Here is a 16,658-nt window from a genome sequence, read left to right as displayed (position 1 = left end):
GAAGATGAGCCTTCCTGACTCCATGCCCAGCACTCCATCTATAGCATCACCCAGCTGTCCCACGTCTTAGAATTATGCTATTAAATGCATAGAATACGTAGATTTACATCTAAATAGATGGAGTACCAAAAAACAAAAACAAAACCTTAACCAATTATATTGATTTATTGTGATCAAAGTTTTTTGTTTTTTTTTTTTTTAATTCCCTTAGAATCCTTCGGACTAAATAAATTACAAGTGAGGCCCAATTTCACATAAAATTCTAAGAAACTTGTTTATCTGACTGCCAAGAGGGGCGGAGGTAAAACAGGAAAACCAGCGGGGACAGATGGGCACAATGAAGGCAAGTAGGACCAACAGTAACTAACTTTATCTACGACATTAAGGTTTACAGAGTGCTTTATGAACTTTATCTCCTGGGCCTTACCCAGGTCTGTGGATGGGGGCAATTATTAACAGGAGGGAAGGGAGTCTCTATGCTGGCTCCATGCTAACTGGCTGGGGAAACTGCCACAGAGAAGCAGTGTGAGGTAGGATCGGGACCTTCCCCATACCAGGTTCAGCATTACCCATCTGGCCATCTTACCTCTCGAAAGGAGATGGGAAAAACATAACAGATCAAAAAGCGAGGCAATTTGGAAGCATTTAGTGCAGGGGCAAGCAGACCTATACACACAAATTGACTCTGAAGGTAACAGCATGATTTATCAGACCCAAGTAACTACAGTGTCCCCTTGATAAAACAAAGTTGGACCTAGGTGAGAAAAGCAAAGCAGTCAGTCATAGTCTAGAGCCACTCCTGGGCATATAGTCCAAAGGCACAGACACAGAAAGATGTTCATTGCATGACTTTTTAGGGGAGCTAAGATCTGGAAATAAAGCGAGCACCCACCGACTAGGGAACAGATGAACAAACTAGCACACCAAGAAAGGGAATGATTGTGCAAGATGAAACGGGGAATTCAGAACAACACGGGGAGATTTACAAGAACTCATGCCCAGCGAATTAATTAAAACCAGAAGAATTTATGCAACTACAATAATAGAAGTAGAAAGGACACTCAAAGGAAGCTAACTAATCTGCTCAGATCAGGGAATCAAACTTGCCTCTATCCTTTTAGCAGCGGGAGGAAGCCAGGGCAAAATGGTACACAGCCAGACAAGGTCAATATTGTCATTTGGTTCTGCTCAACTTATTTTCGAAGAGTGAGGATGGAGATGAGAAAAAGTAGTGGACTGTACTCTACCCAGAAATCAATGATATGAAAACAAAAGATGTTAATAAATCCTGTCTGAAGATCCTGTCTCAGAATCAGGAGACCTGTTAACAGCTGCAGATATTCTATACAAATCTTAAATTGTAGGTCGCAACCCCATATGAGCATGTGTAACTGAATGTGGGTTCTGAGAAATTACACTCTTCAGTAAATGTTTGATTTGTATATCTAGTTTATATACCTACATGCTAGGAATTGTGTAAAAATCTCAAGTAAAAAGGGGTTCCAAGTGGAAAAACTTTAAGGCCTAACACTATAGAATTTTTTGGTGATATATAAGATAACTGAAGTTTGCCTCATTGTATGAAGTGGGCAATGCTGCTTTACAAATTTTCAGGTAGGCAGAATGAAGTCAATTCAGTTTATGCAAGAAACGTTTCTGCCGTATACTGATTATCAAGATTTGTTTCCTCTGTACTTCCCTTTCTCCAAGGTCCACTTGGGCCCAATGAATGAGCATAAAGCACTCCCCAGTAGTAGGAATATTGTTTTTATTTTTTTAAAGAAAAGATCATCTTTTCCCTCTTGTTTACCATCCTTTTGGGAAAGCAAGAAAAACAAAACCCTTATACCAAAACCACACTCATTTCAGTAACTGAGTCCATCAACCATCGGGAAGTGGGTAGTCTGTTTGATCATGAGTCCTCTGGAACTGTAGTCTGTCTTTGGGTTGATAGTTCTTGCATCTTTCCAAACTTATATAATACTGTCACTATTTTAATTCTTTTCCTATTCTGCTCATTTCATACAAGTCTTTTCCAATAGTTTCAAAGAAACTATTCCCTTCATTTCTTCCAGTACAATAGTATTCTTTCATATTTATATACCATAAATTCTTCAGTCATTCCCTAATTAATGGATAACCCTCTTCAGTTTCCAAGGCTTTGCCTCTGCAGAGAGGTGCCATCAATATTTATGTACACATGCATTTTTATTCCTCCTGCTGTTAATACAGTTTGGGACATAGTGCCATATAAATGTTGTCCATGATCATTAGACCTAGCAGTATCTTAATCGCAGGGATATCATTGGTAAGAACGCTAAAGTCATATTCTTTATTGTTACATTATCCGGAGGCCAGAGTAGCTTCAGGATAGCTCCAGAAAAATTCAGTCATTATACTTTTGTTTAAATATTTGTTGAACTCCCTCGAATTATTGGGCATTGATCTTAGCTCTCCCCGGGAGCAAACGGTGGTAACTTCTGTTTGGAATCTGGCCAGAACAGTAACTTTCATCTTCCATTTGTAGGAGCCAGATCAGGCCAATGGTTGAGACTAAAACCATAAATCGGGGCATTCAAAGGCCTAAATCAAGCCTGCTTTGTGCTTCTATTTCCTCACCTGTATAAAAGAGGATTAAAAACTTGTTAAAATCAACCAGAAATTTTTCTGTAAGGTGCCATCAGACGGGGATTCTGGTCAAGAGCTACATTTCGTGACAGGTTAGGAGACAAGATGGATGGAACAGAGATCAAAGATGGAACAAGGTATTTATGTATCCTAAGCAAAATGGAAAAATTCCACTCCTACAAATCACAAATGTTTTTTTTGACCCAGAGATTTTGCTGCTAGCAAATACCCCCAAGGAGGTCAGTGACAAAAAGAAAAGCTTCATATACAGCAAAAATATTTATAGCAGTACTTTTTTTATGCACCGAGAACAGAGAAGTTCCCCATCAATTGAAGAATGGCTAAACAAAATGTAGTACGTGAATGTACTGAAATATCAGTGTGCTGTTTGAACATGACGAATACAAAGACAAATGTGCAAAGTGAAGTAGAATCAGGAAAATGATACACAAAATAATTACAACATGGAAACAATGGAAATGACAGAGACAAATGTTGTGAAAATATAACCAAACTTGTCCCCGATCAAGAGACATGAAATCACCTGCTTCTGCTTTTCTGTAGAGACGAGAGTCTATATGTGTACAACACTGCATTTAATTCAAGGCACTCTTATTATATTGACTAATTTTGCTCAATTTATCTTCCTTTTTCTTTTAAAATTCTTTTCTATAAGGAACAGCTTTTCCAGGAGAGATGCAGCGGGATATGTAAGTGATTTTAAAACAAGACTCCATTCTATTCCTAACATCCAGGCTTGGAGGTTTTCCTCTAAAACAAGACTTAACTCATTAAGTATCACTAAACATCCAAAAGCCAGAAAGAACTCAAACCTGTGAGCCTTTATAAAGCACCCCCTGCGGAGCCTTCTGCGGTGACTTATTGCTAACTTTGGTTTTCCTGAGGAGTGTGCAGAAAGTAGATATGTAGGAAGCCAGACTAAGGATCAAGAATCAGGGAATTCAAAGGTATTGAGGTCACAGAAAAGCAGAAGAGGGTGGGGAAGGTCAGGGACAGGCAGAAAACAGCAGACAATTCCTTCAGAGAGGAATCATTTAAAAACATGTAATAGGCAGTTATCCCAGGGCACGGGAAGCTCAGGGACTGGGTCTGAAGATATGCTAATTAAAATTTTAAAAAATAAACTGACTGAAAGGAGAGGTTCCAAACTAATGAAAATGGAGCAAGCTCCTTAACCTAGAAGCATCTAGGCTCACTGGCAAGAAGCCTAAAACTGGGGAGGTAAGAGTTAATCAAGTCCAAGCAAAGATGGACCCTCAGCTGTATGAAAAGGGGGCTTATTTCTATGGCAACTGTCAGACCCACTGGATTGGTTGAGGTCCCCTACTCTAACCTCCAAAATAGAGAGAGCTAAGGTCATTTATTTGTCTCTGCACCTATTGCTGTACGGTCACAGGGAATTCAGAGCTTTGTTGACTACCTTCAGATAGCCAGACGTTAAGAGTGAGCTGTGATCTAGAAGGAACTAAAGGAAACAGTCGTGCTATCTGTGGGCTTTCTGTGCTCCATCCCTTAGTCCCTACCTACTGTCCTAAACCGAGCCACCTGGGCATTCGGCCCTGGGGTCTGAGCTGAAATTCCAGATATGGATGAATGTACAAGTTCTAATATGTTGATGAATTTGCATGCAGGTGCCCAAAGGCGATAAGGAAGTCTGTTATCTTGTGGAGTATATAGAACTTCTGGATACCTATTTTGCAGTACACCACAGGACGTGATAGATGCCAACAGCGGACCTTTGGGACATTTATGATTTACCTTTTTAATGTTCACTTGAATACAAATATTTGCAGACTCCAGTCATACCACTTATTAAGCCAAGTATGACTTCCTGGTATGATTTAATCTGTTTACAAAAGGAAATATTCAAACAGAGCTGCTCACACAATAGCAAAGTTAAACAAATGGTTTTAATGTACACATTTACACTTGTATTAATCCTACATTTATTTCCACCACATATGCAAAGTAATTTAATCATACAATGTTAAAACTGGAAGGGATTGAATTATCTTGTCCAATTTACCTATTTTTATAAGAGGAAAAACTGAGATTTAGAGAGGACTAGTTTCACAAAGCTTGTACGTGGGAAAGTTGAAATCCACATCCAAGTATTCTTATTAAAGATCCAAAACTCACATTATTTCATATTTACATTCAAAAACGAAGGAGTCCTCAATAAGACATAAGATAGACTATGTGCCTATTAATAAGCAGCACATGGCAGGGTCCAAAAAGGTTTTCTTGGTTCTAGTATTTCCACAACTCACAAGGCAGCTTACTGAAATCTTCATTTCAGTATCTTGTCTGGGAAATGGTAATACACAAGTGAGTAGAAAGATCTTGCCAAGTGTGCTGTACTTTCCATATTTAAATCATAACTCCTGGGTTGTAGAGACTGACTAATAATAAGTAGATCTATTCTTTACCCAGAATGGAGAGATTTAGTTAACAAATTCACACATACATCCCCCCACCCCCAACTTCCCAATGGGGTAACTAACTTGCATCAGTGGTGTTTTGAAACTTCAGAAAAATGTAATATTAATTCTCAGAATTAATATTTATGGGAACTACTAGCATTTACTCCATTATAAAACTCAGTCTTCTCCAGTTTTCACTCCACAGAGATGACCTATATTTGTTAGAGAACAGAAGCGATGAAGATGTTTGTTTTCCCATTCAGATCAGACACAAGCCTCTTCACTTCCTTCCAAACGGATCAGACCACACTTTTAATCCTATGGAAAAAATAATTTGAAAGTATTCAATAAGACGGGTTTCAGTTTCAAACCTCCAACTCCAAATGAACAAAATGACATTCAAAATTCAGTTGTGCAATTCCATGCAGTTTCAAACTGCCCCGGCACTCTGCTGGAGTCCAGGAATCTGAGACAGTTAGAATGCTGTGCCAGCCTTGAGGGCACACTTAAATGGCTTCACAATCTCCTCACAACAGGAGGAAAGCTATCTGGTCTAGTGAGAGAAGGAACTCTGCCACAAATTACTAAACTTTTAGTTAATAAGCCATTCATAGAACTAGAAATCATTTGGTCTCACACAATTCAAATTTTCCTTAAAGTAGCTTAACTCTTTGACTATAAAGACATCCTTTGCTTTTTGTACAAAGAATATGCTATCAATTAAAAAAGTCTACAAATAAACAGTATTTCCCCATGGGACTGGCGTCTAAATAGGTGCTTGATATAACCTGCAAAACACCTCCTCATGTTTCATATTCAACTGCATATTTACCCTATCTAATTTGCCGTATTTTTAATGCTCATTTTAAATATTCAAAACAGGAATGAGGCAAACAAGCAAAGTATTTAGGTTAAATTATTCAAAATGCCCAACTTTAAGCTTTTCTTGGCAATTATGTAATTATTATGAATATATTATGAAGAAATAAATCCAGAATAATTAGTATATATGGTCCATGAGGTAGCAAAGATGTCTTTCCCAAATAGTAAGAATCTAAACCACAAATTAAAAGTTTTATGGGTTTACCTGGTGGCTGCACATCTGCTTGGACAATACCAGCTCGATTTATAGATTGTTCCAATTCTAAGGAAGACAAACCAAAATATGACTTTTAGTGACAGGAGTGAAAAAAGCTGAGCTTTCAAAAGCCACGGTCATGGGACGGTTATAGATAACAAAATTCAGGGATGCCATTGAGCTGTCATCATTTGTGGTTTTCAGGTGGTAGGAATTGGATCCCTTAAGGCAAAATATAGAGGCTTTTATATCATTCAACCAAAAAGGGGGAAAAAAAATCCTTCAAAGGATAGTTTTTCTAATGTTTTATTCTCTGTACTCTCAGCATTTCTGAAAGGCTACAAAAACAAAAAGAGACTAATTTTGAAAGAACTCGTGGGCGTGATATCAAAAGGAAAATGCTGCTGAACTGAAGGAACAAATACAATTAACAATACGATGCAACTTAAATATCTGCACTGCACTTCATGGAAGAACAAGAGAGGAAATATGCTATGTTTTTGATAGGAAATAGAGCAGAAAATTAATCTTTGGGTGGGCGGCTTTGGTTTGGGTAATTGAAGCTTCCCTAATTGATTGCAGGTGTTGTGCCAATTAGTAATAGCATTTAAAGCTACAGAAGCTATGCCAGTCTCTCTGGAGCTGTCCTGAACATGCAAAGGCCAAGAGAAATTGGGCATTTTATGTCTATAGACTTCTAGCATTCTGACATCTCTCTAAGTGGTTTAGAATAAAACCAAGTCTTGTGAAAACAGAGACTTATTATTTTAAGAATCTTGCCAAACAAATGGTGGTATTTTAAGAGACAGACTTGTAGCCAAAGGACATTTACTAGAAAATTATAATAATTAAACTTTGCTATAAAACCTTTGTTTTAATCAGACTGACAGTGTTTCCTTGAATCCACATTTAGTTCTTATACTATTTTACTGGTGGATCATTTTCTTTACTCGATTCTCTGGCTTCCTATAAAGATATAAATGGCATGATCCAACAAATAAGCAAGAATTTATATTGAAAGCTTACTGCTTTTACAACTCCCACCCCGAGGAATAACTGCCCACAATTGAGTGATCCTACTTACTTATTTGATTGATAAAAGAACACTCAATTTTGTATTCACAAATAGGAAAATGGCAGGAAAGGGGGGAGGGGAGTCGGGTTCCTCTGGGAACAGACACCCAATCTGAAGACGTGAGACAATGACGACTTACTAAGAAAGAATAAAGTCACTGTATTATATTGCCTTAAAAACTAACAGAGAGAAAACAGGAGGGATAGGTGAGAAATGACTTGTCTTCAACTATATAAAGAGTTGTCAGGGAGAAGACTTTAGACTCGGGTCCAAGTGTTTGTCTAAAAGTGAAGTATTTCAGCTCAAATAAAAAAGTTACACCAAGAATTATTCCCCAAAGGAATTAACTGCCTTGATGAGGTGTTTTATAAGGTGTTTCCAAGTGATGGGAGATCTGCAAGCAAAGACTATAAATTTGATATTGAGGTTAAGGGGTTGGACTAATTGACCTCTAAGGTTCCCTTTCAGGGTGGGAATTCTGGATTCTTCCACTGGGAACCGGAATATAACTGAATTTATATGAGATTAATATTTCCTAAAGGCAGTAACTCTATATAATTACAATAAATTGTCAAGAGTCCATTAACTTGTAGTTTTCCGAGCTGAATGCTATAAAAAAGAGCATCCTTTCCATTGATATTCCTGTAGAACCAAAGCCTTCTTTGCAATAAAGTTCTCAAAGAATGGTCATCTTGAAACAAATCAAGAGAAAAGAGCAATGACCACTGCAGTTTGCCTAATCTACAACAAAAGCGTATCTACTCTTCTCCCTGTTTTCTCTGCTTTTCTCTGCTAACAAGAGAATGGTGGGAAAGATTGCCCAGTGATAATGCAGAGATTCCATTACAGAACCAAGAATCAGGAGGCCTCAGTTCAAATTCTAGACCTTTTGCTTACTAACAGTATAATCTTGAGTGACCCACTTTAAAGCTTTAAGGCTCAGTTTTTTCATCTGTCAAATGGGGACCATATTTGAAATGTCCACCTCATAAGATTGTCATGAGAAACACTGGATCTGGAATTGGTAGGGTCTTTAATAATCACATAGAATAACCTCTTATTTTACAGGTGAGGAAATTAAGATACAAAGAGATTAACTGAATACTCAAAATCATACAAATTCAGGGTTTCTGACTCCCAAACTAGGGCTACTTCCACTACACCATTGTGCTAACAAATTCTGTAAACTGCAAAGTGATATATAAACAAAAGCTGCTATTATTACTAAAGCAGATCATTTTTAAGGAAATCAGATATCTTGGTAGCAAACACTTCTGGGAGGAGGAGGGAAGATAAGTCAGGTGATAGAAGGCAAAACAAAGTTTCTTAAAGACAACTATTATCCCAAAGAGCCTGTTTTGAGAAACACTAAAGGAAGCTGGCTTTTGGTGGTGATGCCAGAATATCTAATTATTCCCTAAACCACTGTAATGCCACAGAGATATTACCAAGAAGGGAATCTTTGTCTTCCCGGTTTTTCACTAACTGTTAATGAAGTTTGAAAACAGCTAAGGATTTCTTTTAAACAGGGTATAATCTCTTAATTCTTGTTTTAATGCTGATTATCTCTGTGGCTTTGCTTGGGTTACTGATTTAAATACTTTGCCAAACCTGTTTTCTCCCAAACGATCACTGAATATTAGTATCCTATCTACATCACAAAGTTCTTTAATCCATTAATGTTTTTCAAGCCTTAGCTTTTATATAAATTGACAATATTGAGCAAAATCCAAGCAAGAGACGACATTCTTACTTGGGAATGTGCAATGAGAAAAGCATAATACCGTGGAAAGAGCACTGGATTCTGCCACTTACGACATGTGTGACATTAGACAAATCACCTCAGTTTTCTTATCTTTAAGCTGGGTGTAATGGTACATCTTTCTTCTGTCAGAGTTCCTAGACTGAGAGATCAGGAGAATGTTGTGAACACAGGAATCCTAATTTAGGAAAGCGTTCGACAATCTCTGGCGTTATCCAGGTCAACCATATTGAAAGAAGTGGACAAGATGATTAAGTAAACTCAGGCCAAATAAAAGGTCATTAATGGAATGAAATTAACCTGAAGAGATTTCTGAGGGGAAGGATGTCCTTGGACCTGGCTATTTACCACTTTCATCCATAATTTAGATTAATTCATAAATGGCATGCTCGTCCAATTTGTACATGACAGAAAGCTGGTGGGCATAGCTAACCAACTGGGAGAAGGATCCAACAAATGACAAAAGGCTAGAACCTTAGGTTAATCTGAGAAGACGAAATTTAAGAGGAATAAAAGGAGAGTCTATGGGCAAAGTACTTGAATTCAAATGACTGAGTTCAGAAAACTGCCCAAGTACAGGATGCGAGATGAGATTATGTGGAAAATATCTAAGTAGGATATTTTGTATTCTATGAATACAAGTTCAATATAAATTTACAGTTTTTTTTATAAACATATTATGGCATCCATAATTAGCTAATGTAATCTGTAGGAAGACTGCCACATTAGAAGGTGGGGCGAGATAGAGGGGTCAGGATGGTGACCAGGATGGTGGCAGGAACGGGGCCAGGCTTACCCGTTAACCCCTTAGCTGTGTGTCAGTATGTTAAGCCTCCGTGGAGAAGCTGCAGCCAGAAGATTTTAAGTGTGAGTATGCGCTCGTGTGCTCACTCGCTCTCTGTCCCTATCTCTCTCTCTCTCTTATAGAGATAGAGATGTATCCATGTTTGTTTATCTCTCCATCTCTCTATGAAAAGCTAAGTGTCCTAGCAATTAGAACTATCCAGTTCTAATTGTAAAAGTACAGGAAAGCAGCTCAGGGGAGAAGTTTAAAGACTACTCACACAGACCTTGCAAAGGGGCTTTCTCTGCAGGTACAGGTAGGACTAGGATGAGTTCTAAACTTCCCTCCAACTGTGATATTCTATCATTCTTTTTGCCCTAATCTACACCAAGTAATCAACAAACCTTTATTAAGTAGCTAATGTGTGCAAGGCACTATGTTAGAAACTTAGAATAAAAAGACAAAACAGCCCCCATTCCAAGGAGGTTTGTGATCCACTACTGACACCTGAGGAGATCCCGGCAGGCAGCCCGAGAGCACAAAGAAAACATGGATTCCGAGAGAAATGTAATGGATAGCGAGGGGCGACCTCCGGGTGGCACAGAAGCAGGGAGTGTACTGTCAAATTTTGCAAACAGCTAGTAGTCCAGTATGACTGGAATATAAAACACATAAAAGGGAATAGTATAAAATAAGGCTGAAAAGAGAAACAGGAACATCTTGTGGAGGGCCAGAAATGTTAAATGGAGGAGTCTGAATCCCATCCTAGAGGCAATTGGGAGCTACTGAAGATAACTGAGCAGGGGAGCGACAGAACAAATAAGGATGATAAGAAATTGTTATGCTAACAAGAAAACAGCCATTCCCTCCTCAAGTTTCAACTCTCCATGGGCTACAACTCTACTCTCAGGGGAGACAGGAGCAAGCTTTCTGAACCTGGGCAAGAGAGGAAAGAAATGAATGGCTGAGAGCTAAGGACTCCCCTGCAGCCAAAGGATTCCCAAGGCCAGGTTCCCTAGGCTTGCTCTGCAGGCTCTTACAGACTCGGTGCACAGGCAGACGTGGGCTTCGCAGACTGAACTGGAGATTTTAATCCTCAAAGGTCAAAGAGCACGGGAACAATGGGGGGAAACTGGTGAGTTTCGTTAATATAAAAGAACCCACTGATGCTTTGAAAAAAAAAATTTTAAGTAATTTCTTTGCTCTCAATTTTCGTGTCTGAAATAAACCTACTCTGCGTTATCTGCCTAAATAACAGTGTTTGTGCATCACTCCTCCCGCCGCGTTCCCAAGTCCCTCACATCACGTAGGGAAGGATTCTCCCCTGTGGACAACTGCAGAAAGGGCACCGCAGCTGCCCAGCCTGGCTCCCCTGTGCCCGCTGCGGCCAGCCCGACTCCCGCACGGCAGCCCACCCACGCGAGTGGCCCCAGGTCTCCACCCACAGATCGAGCGCCCCAAGGGAGGAAGGTTCCTGGGCAAGAGGGCGGCCTCACTGGGGTCCAAACCCAAGGCGCGGCCCTCCCAGAAGCTACAAGGCCGGCGATGGAGGCAGGCGGCCAATCCGTGGGCCAGGCCCCGGTGGGTGGGGGAGAGCCCGGGCAGTCCTGCCCCCGGGGAGCTTTCCTTTCTGAGGACAAACCTGCCCCCGGACAAGTGGGGGGCGATGGGGAAGGGGCCCCGGGAGCGCAGCCTCGAAGGCGCCGGGTGTGCCGGGGGGGTGAGGTGGGGGCCGGGAGACAGGCGGAGGCACAGGCCCTGAGCAGCGGTGCTGGGTCCGGCCCGGAGGGGATCCCTGCCCGGGGGGGGGGGGGATCCCTGCCCGGGGGGGGGGGACTCTTCCTGCCGGTGCGGGGAGGGGAGCCCCAGACCGGGTCCCACAGAGCAGAGGCCCCGGGGCTCTCTGCGTGCCCGGAGCCTCGGCCTCACTGGGATGCTGCCGGAAGGGAAGAAATGGGGAGGCAGCCGCGGCGGGTACGGAGCTGAGCCCGGAGGGGGACTACCTCCCCTGCGGGAGGCTTCTCGGTTACTCGCTTTGGGCAGGAGGCTGCCCCGGGATCCCGAACCTCTCCTGTGTGGCGACCCCTTGCGCACAAGCAGCTGAAGCCCAGGGCCCCCTTCTCGCAGCATTTCTAACTGCATAGGACACAGGACTACAAGGCTAATCACACTGAATGCAAGGAACAAGGTTTCTTTAAGGCTCTGCACCCCGGGAGCCGCTGCCTTAGTCCGGGGCACACAGGAAGGGGCAGCCACCAACACTGCACCATTGGACCCGCCCCTCGCCCTCCCCCCGGGCGTTCGCAGCCGCTCCGGATGACGTTGGCCCCCGCGCCGCACCAGTCTCTCCCGGGGAGGCCCCGCCGGCTCGTTGGGATAAGGTGGCCCGGAACAGCAGCTGCTGCCCCCCTGGATGAGGCTCCGAGCCCCAGGCCGGCGGACTGACCCCCCCGGGAGGCTAATGTAACTCTCTGACCCTCAGTGTCTTAGCCTGGGAGCCGAGTCCCCGGCAGGTGGCCGCCTGGCCTTGGCATAACCACAGTCCTTTGCGCTCGCTCCCGATGACGTCAGCCACAACCGCCCCCGAGCGGTTTCCTGTCAGGACGCTCCGTCCTGGGTCCGCCCCCTCCCCCCGTACCCCAGCCCCCTCAGCGCGGGGACGGGTGTGAGACTGAGGACGGATGGGACGGGCTAAGCTTGCGCCCCACTTGGGCCAGAGGGGGAACGCGTCAGGTCCGAGGGAGCCGCGAGCACAGGGGGCAGCGGCGGGGACTGACCGCCCGGGTCAGGGGTCACACTCACTGTACTCCTCGGTTTTCATCAGGGGCCGGAAATAGATAGGGTAGAAGACGGCGCCCAGGATGACGGCGAAGCCGCCGAAAATCATCGCCGTGCGCAGGTTGCGAGTCATGACCCAAGCTCGGGGCGTCTCGCACGAATCGCAGCCTCTGAACCCCAGGTCGCGCCCGCCACACGCGCGAGGCGCCGGAAGTAGGGGCGGGGAGAGGCTTTCACTTCCGGGACAAGGGGCGGAAAGCAGGGAGCGCGGACAGAGGAGTTGGGGGCGGGGACAACTGGGCAAGCCCCTCTCCCCTTTCTCCTCCTCACCCTGCCCGGGGCTTTCATCTCGCCGGCCTGGGGCACGTGAGGAGTGGAGGGCGGAGGAAGGGCGACGGAAGTCCGCGGGGGGAGGGGGGGGAAACTGGAGCAAGTCACGTGCCTGGGTGGGCTCTCCAAGGCCGCCCGCTTGGGGCGTCCCGTGATACGGGTGCCATCTTTGCCTTCGACAGGCCCTGGGCGAGGGGCGGGGGGACACGAAGGAGTATTAGACACTCAGAGCCGCAGGAGACGGGCCCCGGGGAGGAAAAGGGAAAGACAAGGGGAAAGGAAACCCTCCGCAGAGCAGAGGCCCCGTGGGGGAGCGGAGGGCTACAAAGCAGGCCACGTGGGGGAGGGGCTCCCCACTACATAGTCCCCGTGGGGGGGGCGGGGCCTGAGCTGCGCCTGGAAAGCTGGTGTGGTGGGTCAGAGGGGAGCCCGGGAAGGCAGCACCTCGTCCCCTCCCGGCCTCGCAGGCTCCTGGAGGGAGAGGCGGCCGCCTGGGCCAGCCCCTCCCCCCCCCTTACACACAAGGAAGCTCAAGGGGAGGGGCCCCTCCCGGGTTCTGGGCAGGAGGCTGCAGAGCTGAGCGGACGCTTCTGCGGCTCCTCCTTTTCCGTCTCTGCCCCGACCCCCTCCGCCGCTGCATTTCTGCCTGCTCGTCCCCCCAGTTAGACTGTGAGCTTCTCGAGGGCAGGAATCCTCCTTTACGGCTTTTTGTGTCCCCGGCGCTTAGCACAGCGCCTCGTGCCCAGACTGTTTCCTCAGAATTTAATGGGAAAACTGTGTGTGTGTGTACATATGTTACATAAAAATGAAATTACATAAATATACGCACAAGTTCTTTTAAAGACACGAGCTCCTCTCCACGGGTTGCGGTAATTGTGACCCTAAGTTGGTTCTAGGTAGAACCTGCTTGAGTTTGGTTGTTAGCTCGCGTAAGCTTCAAGAACCCAGGTCCGTCCTCTAGCCGCAAGGAAGCCCTGGAAGAGGGCTTTAAAGGGGAGACAGACAGGCAGACAGACAGATAGATCATAGATACATAGATAGACAGACAGACAGATAGATCATAGATATATAGATAGACAGACAGATAGATCATAGATAGATAGATAAACACAGACAGACAGATAGATACATAGATAGACAGATCATAGATACATAGATAGACAGACAGACAGATAGATCATAGATACATAGATAGACAGACAGATAGATCATAGATACATAGACAGACAGACAGATAGATCATAGATACATAGATAGACAGACAGATCATAGATACATAGACAGACAGATAGATCATAGATACATAGATAGACAGATCATAGATACATAGACAGACAGATAGATCATAGATACATAGATAGACAGACAGACAGATCATAGATATATAGACAGACAGATCATAGATATATAGATAGACAGACAGACAGACAGATAGATCATAGATACATAGATAGACAGACAGACAGATAGATCATAGATACATAGATAGACAGACAGACAGATAGATCATAGATACATAGATAGACAGACAGATCATAGATACATAGACAGACAGACAGATAGATCATAGATACATAGATAGACAGATAGATCATAGATACATAGACAGACAGATAGATCATAGATACATAGATAGACAGACAGATCATAGATACATAGACAGACAGATAGATCATAGATAGATAGACAGATAGATCATAGATACATAGATAGACAGACAGACAGATCATAGATACATAGACAGACAGACAGATCATAGATATATAGATAGACAGACAGACAGACAGATAGATCATAGATACATAGATTGATAGAGAGATAGAGAGACAGACAGATGCACATGTTTGTGTGTATATGTGTGCAATGTATATTTATTCACACGTACATTGGCAGAATTTCATTGCCATGTGTTGATGCCGTGTGGAGGTGACCCTCAGCTATTAGAGGCTTTTCCAAGGCCATATAAAATATGGCAGCAAAGGCTTTGATAATAGTCCTGGCAACAGCAGAAGACGCCTCCTTGCTAAGGATCAGGCTGGCTAGGGATAGAGACATCCATCAGTAGCTAGCCGGCTAACCAGTAGTAGTTTTTCAACCATAACAACCCATGAAACAAAGGGAAAACAGCGACCTGAGCTCAGGCCTGGATAGCCCGGAACTGCTTCTGTGGTACCAGTAGTAGAATTGCATAAAAAGCTGTATAGATCAGGCTCTAAGAACCACACAGCTTTTAGACCTTTGCATAGCCCTCAAATGTGAGATCTTTGTAGATTAATAGACATCTTTTTGGAAGTAAGGGCATTATCTCGGTACTGACAGGTGTTAGTCACATCTATTGAAAACCCAGGAAAGAAAGTTCTTGTTACCAAAGTCCTGGGCACTGTCAGAGTTCTGATATTTAACATCAAAAAACTGATATGATTTCAACTGTGTAAATGACATTTTGAAGAAAGAACCATTACTATCTGCTTTGCCACAGCACCATAAGGACTATCACACTTTTCTATCTGAATTGCAGCTGAAACCTTCCATAAGTATTGTCTCTCTCAGAATGTGAGTTCATGGAGAACAAAGACTGACTTCCTTTTTCCATTTATATCTCTAGCACTTACTAATGCTTCATTCATTTTTCCTTCTCAGGAAGTAATCAATAGCTGGCCTCCCAAGAGGATCCTACGTACTGTAAGAAAGGAGGAACACATAGCAGCCCTCCTTCAAATCAATAAATCAACCATCAAATATGTATTGAGCTCATATTATGTTCTAGACCCTCAGGCTTTGTAAGTGAATAGGAGAATATGAGTGGGACAGTCCTTGCTGGCCCTTTACCTTCTACTAAGAGAATATTAAATATTCAAAGATAAATAAATGCAAGTTAGATGCAAATAAGCACAGTGATTTGGGAGGAAGGACTCAAGAAAGATCTCTTGATTGAGGTGATATGTGAAGGGGGCCAAAGGTGAGGAGAAGGTATTTCAGGAAGGAGAACAGCCTGTCCAAAAGCCCGGAGGGAGGAGATGCGGCCTGACTGAGCAAGCATGGAATGTGAGCTGAGAAGTCATGAGTAAAAGGGTTTTAAATGGAGAAGTCTGCGTTTGATCTGAAAGCAATGGGGAGCCTCTAAAGCTGCTTAAGCAGAAGAGTGAGACGGACCTCTCTATGCTCTAAGAATACGTGGAAAATGGAGTGTGGAGAGAAGAGACCAGGTGGAGGGAGACCAGATAGGTGATTTAATGAAAGACCTGTAATTTCTGGGTTTAAACATAAGCAAAACCTGCCAACTAACACTATCACTGGTACAGATTAGAGCATCATTTAAAAAACCTTTACCAGTCATCAAAAAGCTCAGTAGGCTACAAAATGCACAATTATTTTTCAGATTTCAAGATGCTTTACCCCCTGCCTTTGGGTCCTCTTTCTGTATTTCTTCTCTACACACACACACACACACACACACACACACACAGTCACTGTTTTGGACTGTTTTTCCTCCTCCCCTTCTCACCTTTGATCATCTATCTATCTTGTGTAGATGACATTGTTTGGGGTCAGTATGTTTCCATCTCCTAAAAATGGCTTAATCACAGTTGAGTCTTTACAGCAACAATGCATTTCAAGGAAACCTTTGCAAAGTTTGGCATTAAGAGCAGTGGGATGTGGGGAAAGTCAGACCCAAATGACAGAATGTTCTTACAGTCCAGATGCCTAAGAACATGATTTTCATCTCAATCACTGTGGAAAAGTCAGTCTGTGCTCCTAGCAGCCACTTTCTCTATCCT

General features: G+C 43.4%; 1 protein-coding gene across 1 annotated transcript; it reads right to left on the bottom strand.

Annotated features, from left to right (window-relative positions):
* Nucleotides 1–4,540: 4,540 nt before the first annotated feature.
* SMIM20 (small integral membrane protein 20) lies at nucleotides 4,541–12,790 on the bottom strand. The gene is made up of 3 exons (XM_031941424.1): nucleotides 12,574–12,790; nucleotides 6,160–6,216; nucleotides 4,541–5,390 (listed from the first exon to the last, which is right to left on the bottom strand). The coding sequence occupies exons 1-3, from the start codon at nucleotides 12,680–12,682 to the stop codon at nucleotides 5,353–5,355; spliced, it is 204 nt and encodes a 67-aa protein (XP_031797284.1). The 5' UTR covers nucleotides 12,683–12,790; the 3' UTR covers nucleotides 4,541–5,352.
* Between the last annotated feature and the right edge of the window lie 3,868 nt (nucleotides 12,791–16,658).

Source organism: Sarcophilus harrisii, chromosome 6, assembly GCF_902635505.1.
Source record: "Sarcophilus harrisii chromosome 6, mSarHar1.11, whole genome shotgun sequence".
Taxonomy (NCBI): Eukaryota; Metazoa; Chordata; class Mammalia; order Dasyuromorphia; family Dasyuridae; genus Sarcophilus; species Sarcophilus harrisii.
Note: the sequence above shows the minus strand (reverse complement) of the source record. Positions and strands in the feature narration are given on the sequence as shown.

Coding starts and splice junctions, on each gene's coding strand:
- SMIM20 (XM_031941424.1), bottom strand. CDS start 12,682: ATGACTCGCAACCTGCGCACGGCGATGATTTTCGGCGGCTTCGCCGTC. Junction 6,217..12,573: donor GATGAAAACCGAGGAGTACA/GTGAGTGTGACC, acceptor TGTCTTCCTTAG/AATTGGAACAATCTATAAAT. Junction 5,391..6,159: donor AGCAGATGTGCAGCCACCAG/GTAAACCCATAA, acceptor TTTTTTCCATAG/GATTAAAAGTGTGGTCTGAT.